We start from the raw sequence: 6,479 nt of genomic DNA on the forward strand, positions 1-6,479 counted from the left end.
TGGTAAATTGTCGTGAATACCGAATAACTGTAATCATCCAATCCAAGAATCAATCTTTATTTAATTTGATCAAATTAACGTCCAGTTAAGCAATGCAAACACCCAAGAGGGTAGTTGGGTGTGCTGGGAACTGAGAAAAAGTTAATGAAGGGTTTATTCCAAATGGGAGAAAGTAGATGGATGGGGAAGACGATGGCCATCTCCACAATATCTCTTCTACTCATCTCCTTTGCAGCTTCTCAATCTCAGGTAATCTTTTTCTCTTTCAAGATCCAAACACCATATCATCATTCTCCCAGAAGGGGTGAAAATAGAGAGGAATCTTCAACTTTTTATGTGTTTCGAAATCATTCTCAAAATTAAGGAATTCAATATTTCTTCGTACACATACTTTTTCTTGATTCATGCGTGTTTCTTCTTCTTTCTTTTATAATTCATTTTATTTGACTTCAAAAATCAGGGCCGGTTGGTTTCTTGGATTTTTATGCTTGCTGTGATTTCACTTTGTAGAAAATGCTAAACAGATAAGCCAATTATCTCAACCATCATGTTGATTCACTTTACCAGGGAGTCATGTAATGTTTACCAAACTTATAGTTAGATAGGAATAAAGATTTTGAGGGAATTTTGGTGTGGAATTTAATCTGCTACCCAAAAATTAAATTTTGTGCTATTATATATAGTAAAAGGTTTGCACACTGTAGGCTTCCTTCTACTTTTTTGTTGATCTTCATCGTCATCTTCGTGTGCTTATCATTCTTGCTTTATCAAGTGTGTTACTTGATGTAAATCGGGTAATATGTTCATGTCTTCACAAGTTATTTCACATTTCAGCAGCTTAATTAGAATGCATGATTCATTGAGAAACTTCATATTATATCAATTGAGTTCGCGGTCAAGTCATGTTAAGTTGCAAATGATAGATCCATGAAGGTGTTCGCAATAATTTCTCTTTCCGTATGAAGAGTATTTAATTTCACACTTGAGAATTTAACACTTGCAGTTTTACTTTTTGCCACAGGATATCAACAGTGGTACTTCAAGGTAACTTACCAGTCATTTCTATTAGATTTGTGGATATTATCTATTGGGTAAATCATATAGTTGGAAAATTTTATTACTAATTACAACCTAGAACTGTGTAAATAGGTAGAATATGGACCTGTTTGAAGAATGAAGAGTGGTTGTTATGTATGGAACAATTATTGCTGCCTCGTAAAATGCTCGTATTAGAACAGAGGTTGATTGTCTTAGAAAATTCCTGTATCACTGGCAGTTAGAAACTTTAGCTGTTCCAGGTTTTTAGTTCACATGCCTCCTCCTCAAATTTCTGTAGCTAGCGATCTGATTTTGTCTCCATATACTTTTGTTTTGCTTCGAAAAGTACAAACTACAAAGAATGCCCCAAATTCACGAACAATAACTACATCTAGATCTCCAATCTCTAGGAGAGTTAGCCAATACACATCTTTAAGGATCATACCCTGTCTACCATTAGTCTTTGTTTTGAAGAACTATAGTAGCCGTGTGGTGGTGAGTCATGATTGAATAACTTTTTTTGGTAATTTGACTATCTAATATTTCTATACTTTCATCACCATACACTTAGCCATAAAGGTCCACTTGCAGCCAGTGGTGTTCTAAATCTAACCTCAAGAATTCTAACATTTCACCTCCTCAAAGAAAGCGTTTCCTGGCGGGGTTGGCTCACAGCCTCAAGAACGACAGTCATCGTTGTAATTGTTCTGAATGCAGAGATAATTTTTTGTTAAAAAAGTTATAATTGTGATGTTTGCTATGAGTCTTGACACCATGTCAATGCAAGCTAGAATCATTAAAGAGGTTTTGTAATGGTGTTATCTAATCATGTATCAGTTTCTTTTCGAACCATTTTTTGTATTGCACCATCTATACTTCATTGCTGTGTTTTTTGCCTCCGATTTCCATGTATAAATGATGGATGCGGTTGGGTTTTGCTTTCAGTCATGTGAAGGTTATTTATAGTTGTATTGATTATCTTTGAATATGATAGAGGCCTTGAGGTTACAGTTGGAGGCTGGAAAATGTCCTAGGAGTGGTCTTAGTTTCATGATAGAGGTTGTCAGTGCTCAATGGAAAAATGGCAAGTGATAATAAATATTGACAAATGACAATTGTATTAAGAGACTTGATGTTTGCGATCAATGTTGAAGGGGGTTTGGATCATAACTTGCAGTAAGATTTCAGTTCCTTCGCTAGAAACTTAAACAATAAGATAACTTCCATAATCATACTCAGACCTGACAATCAAACAAATTGTGTAGAACTGTAGATTAGAATGGGACAATGGGAAGGTATGCGCAAGACCATTGAAAAGTTCAACTCTAAAAGGAATCCAGTGATTGAGCCTTGGGATATGATGGCTATAGATTACAGTCTGAATGAATTAATGACGAGTTAGATCGATTAGGAGTAGCATTCCCTCCAAATTATTCATTTTCCATAATGACCATGCAAGTAAAAAAGATATGATTGCTTGAATGTGGTTGTCATATTGGTCGTAATCTCAACTATGTTGTTTTAATGCTTAGAAATCTTAAAGAAGGACACCAAGAAGTTCATTGCTCAAGAGAGAGGAGTCGAGCAGCCTGGAAGATTATACAGGAGGTATGAAGAACTGGAAAGCATATTGTTTGACATATGTAGAGGCCTAATTTAACTTTGTACTATTTATGATCCAGTATCTTGCACCTTTTGTGGAGAAAGAGAAATATCAACTTCCAAGCAGATGCAGGCTTCATCCAAGCAGCGATTTATTCAGGGATCAGGAGGAGCATAAAACTCACTTTGACATAAATGATTGGCGATGTGGTTATTGTAAGAAAATCTTCCGAGCAGAAAAATATTTGGATCAGCATTTTGACAACAGGCACTACAATCTTCTAAATGTTGTATGTGACATTGTCTTTATCTTTAGTGTGCTGGTTATTGGATTAAAGATGCTCTTATTGTTTTTGTTGGCAATAAGAGATGATATTATATGAGCCCATCTTTATATGCTTGTTAGCATGCTACTAAATTTGTAAGGTTCTCCACCCACGTATCTTTTCAAATATCATCTCGTTTCTTTAATAGCTTCTAGTTTCTTATGAATAAGCCCTTCTATCTCGGTTTGTTAAAATGTTCAGATTCGGATATCCATGGATCTTGAATCAAGTGTTTTCTTGTTCTGGACTGAACTCTAAATTGTGCGTGTCTTTTTCTATATTAACACACAAAGTAAATGAATCTGTCTGAATTTACTTTCTTTCTATTAATTTTACACTATCATCCATATGTGATAATTCAGAACCATTAGAAATTACTCTTCATCCCCTGAAATTATCTTGCATTATGAGAAAATTGACGATTGAGTGTGTGGACCATGAGATCAGTTCGATATTATTATTTTGTTTCCTTTGTTGCATGCCAGAATGGGGTTCAATTGAAATGTGTATATATATGATACTACAACTTTACTGCTTTCTTTTCCTTCAGAGTCATGGCAAGTGCTTGGCAGATCTATGCGGAGCTTTGCATTGCGATTATGTGATTAATTCAAAATTTCATACAGCCAAGTGTAATCCTGCAGCTGCTTCAAGGAACCGTCACTTGTGTGAGGTTGTTCCAGTATAAGATATAAGGCATTCCTAGTAATATGACCTAATCATCTAAGGCACTCTTTTCATCTTGCAGGATCTTGCAAACAACTGTTTTCCTGTGAATAAGGGCCCATCGGCTACTCGCCTACATGGTACCTCTTTTCTTACTCCTGAAGCATGAAACGGCTTTGGTCAAATCACGTTCATTGACAACATCCTTCTCTTAATGTTCTTCCAGAATTCTTTTTACACCAGTTCTGTGATGCCCATACTTGTTCAAAAGGAGTAAAACCGTTCTCTAGAGGAGGCAAGGTATGTGGTTACTTCTTGACATCCGAGTTGCAAGCGTATGACAAATTTAATTTTCTGCTAAAGAGATTATAAAATTTGCCTCAAACAAGGATAATTGCTCACAAAAATAATAGTTTTGTCTTATTCTTTTCCATTGCAGAAGCATAGCAGCATATTTTATTTGGCGGCTTCTGTACTGATATTGATGTTCGTTCCTATATTTTACTTACTTGTGTACCTGTCTTGGAGGTACCGTCCCTGTCTATATATCTAGTCACGCATTCAATGACTTCAAGTTAAAAATGCTAAAAATAAATGTGTAAAATCTCATGGATCTGGTTATATACACAGGGGAAAAAAAGGAACGTCACAGCTCAAGCGCGTAGCAAGACCTGGGAGAAAACCGAAGCCCTCTTGATGGACTCAGGTAATCAACTTTCCCTAATCTTGCAACATAGGGTGATTATTGTCATAGTTTCATTTCCTCTCTAGTTTGTGATATCTCGACTATGCATCTTAAAGTGAATTTATTATTGATGGTATTAGTATTAAAAATCACAAACCTTGAGCGAATTTTGGTATTTTCCACAAACCTTGGATGTGATCTTAAAAATCACAAACTTTTAAGGGTGCAATTGTCCCAACCCGACCCAAATAGAATTTTTTCGGCAGATTTTGATTTTGTGTGGCTAGCCCTGTAACAATCTATGTGGCTTAGTCTGAATTATACATGAAACAATTCGACATTGGATAATATGTAAATATGCCATGTAGATCAGAATGACCTGACCCGTCATGGAAAATTGGCACTGATTTTAAAGTTTGTGATTAACATCCTGATTTGGTTCCTTGAAGCATTCTTGGAATTCAATCAACTCAGCATGCATGTGATTTATATCCTTGTATGCTCTTTATTTGTGTTCAGGTGAATAATTCTTGGCATCTTACATTGCGACCTACGAGAAATGACATGGCACATGCACAGCATCTTGTTGTCCGATTCAGATCTGCAGTTGAGGCGTGTTCACCGCGAATAACCCAAAGACTCTGGTGATAGAACGTAACAATGGAAAATTAGCAGCATTGCTTTTCTTTTCTTTTATAATTGTTAAGACACTGCTTCATTGACACATCTTGTAGACTAGTTTAAAAATCGAGGGCCTCTGTACAATGCTTTCCAAGTGTATATACAGCATACAAATATACAGATTTCCACCTACTTGCCATTACCCCCTTAGTACATAAAAATAATCTTATTTTTTCATTTTAGTTCGTCCAACAAAGAAAAGGCTTCTTCAAATTTTGGTAAGTTTTTTTCTCTTATAAGGGGACTTCATTCTCCGCTATAGTCATTTTTTATTTCTACCTCTCTCTTACTTACCAATTTGGCATTAAACTCGTGTTTCCAAAGTTCTTATTTTTATGAGATGGAGGGAGGATTAATTTTTTCTCAAATGAATATTGAGCGTATGAGAGCAAGTCTTAGGTAAGCATAATTATGAATCTCACATGTAGATTTACATCATTGGATTACAAGAGTCATGCGTTCTTGCTCTTGTAAATGAAAATGATTGGCTTAACATTCTTTGTTTCCTTTGTTTTGCCCTGTTAAATTTTGTGATCAAGATGGAGTTATTGTTGTTCGATTGAGTTGGAAATTTATGTACACGATCTATGATATGTCAATTCTCTTTGTAAGATACGAGTAAACATTCCTTGATTTGATTATTCAATTGTAAAATTGAAATTAATTATCATGTTTTGGTATAATTGGAGAGAACGTGAAATTTGATCCTAGTTGAGAAATCTGAGTGGTTGGGGTTAATTTACACATAATCTAGACCTTGGTGTTTTTCTTGAGAAATAAAAACAAGAAATAATATAAATCAATCAAATAGAGAACCCCTTTTTCTTGACACCACATCCAACCTTTGTTTGAAAAATAAACCAATAATTCTCAAATTATATTCAATTTGGAATTGGAGAACTATTCTAAAAAAATACACCACCTAAAGTTGATCGAAAATCTTGGAAACTTTCAGCTGTGTGTTATAGCACCAACTTTCAAACACTTGCTTGGATCATATCATCTTTATTAGAATTACATAGTGCGTGATTGAACCTAGCTCCATCACTTTATTTGATTTTTAGTAATATCAATATGCACCTCAAAGCGGATCGGATTTTGTTGATTATAGCTTTTTACTTTTCACAACTATGAATCTGCAGAATTTTACTAGTAACTCACATCGACGATAATTATTTGTTATTGAGTGAAGTGTTTGTTTGGTTTGTTGATTTCCAAACCGAGTGAGATTTGAGTTGAAATTTTCGTTCACATGTGAAATTTATCAAAATTTGGTCACGATCAAATAGAGTCTACATAATGGTTGTTGTGAATTAGGAGATGAAGTTAAACCGTTTTTGTGAGTCATTCCTAATCCATATTTGAAATACGTTCTTGTTAAACAATCCGAGTTAGCCCGCTTGAGCTTAACGCCTTTTTGTTCTCGATGAGCTAAATTATGAAGTACAAATCCTTTTGAGTTTAAGATGCTTGAAAAAGAA

The 6,479-nt window shown here is 35.0% G+C and overlaps 1 protein-coding gene across 2 annotated transcripts; it reads left to right on the top strand.

Moving 5' to 3' along the window:
* Positions 1-5,140, top strand: LOC125215459 (uncharacterized). Of its 2 annotated transcripts, none has more exons than XM_089063846.1 (10): positions 1-249; positions 1,004-1,044; positions 2,571-2,646; positions 2,721-2,930; positions 3,517-3,639; positions 3,715-3,772; positions 3,859-3,932; positions 4,072-4,160; positions 4,263-4,338; positions 4,837-5,140. In XM_089063846.1, exons 1-9 carry the CDS (start codon positions 145-147, stop codon positions 4,327-4,329), a joined length of 843 nt encoding a protein of 280 aa, XP_088919972.1. In that variant the 5' UTR covers positions 1-144; the 3' UTR covers positions 4,330-4,338; positions 4,837-5,140. The 2 variants fall into 2 exon arrangements, with proteins under 2 accessions (XP_088919972.1, XP_047972841.1); XM_048116884.2 differs by having other exon boundaries at positions 4-249; positions 1,022-1,044.
* The last annotated feature ends 1,339 nt before the right edge of the window (positions 5,141-6,479 follow it).

This window comes from Salvia hispanica, chromosome 2, assembly GCF_029641045.1.
Source record: "Salvia hispanica isolate PSC_SH4W2 chromosome 2, Shi_PSC_v1, whole genome shotgun sequence".
In the NCBI taxonomy this organism is placed as follows: domain Eukaryota; kingdom Viridiplantae; phylum Streptophyta; class Magnoliopsida; order Lamiales; family Lamiaceae; genus Salvia; species Salvia hispanica.

Coding starts and splice junctions, on each gene's coding strand:
- LOC125215459 (XM_089063846.1), top strand. CDS start 145: ATGAAGGGTTTATTCCAAATGGGAGAAAGTAGATGGATGGGGAAGACG. Junction 250..1,003: donor TTGCAGCTTCTCAATCTCAG/GTAATCTTTTTC, acceptor TAACACTTGCAG/TTTTACTTTTTGCCACAGGA. Junction 4,161..4,262: donor CTTGTGTACCTGTCTTGGAG/GTACCGTCCCTG, acceptor TTATATACACAG/GGGAAAAAAAGGAACGTCAC.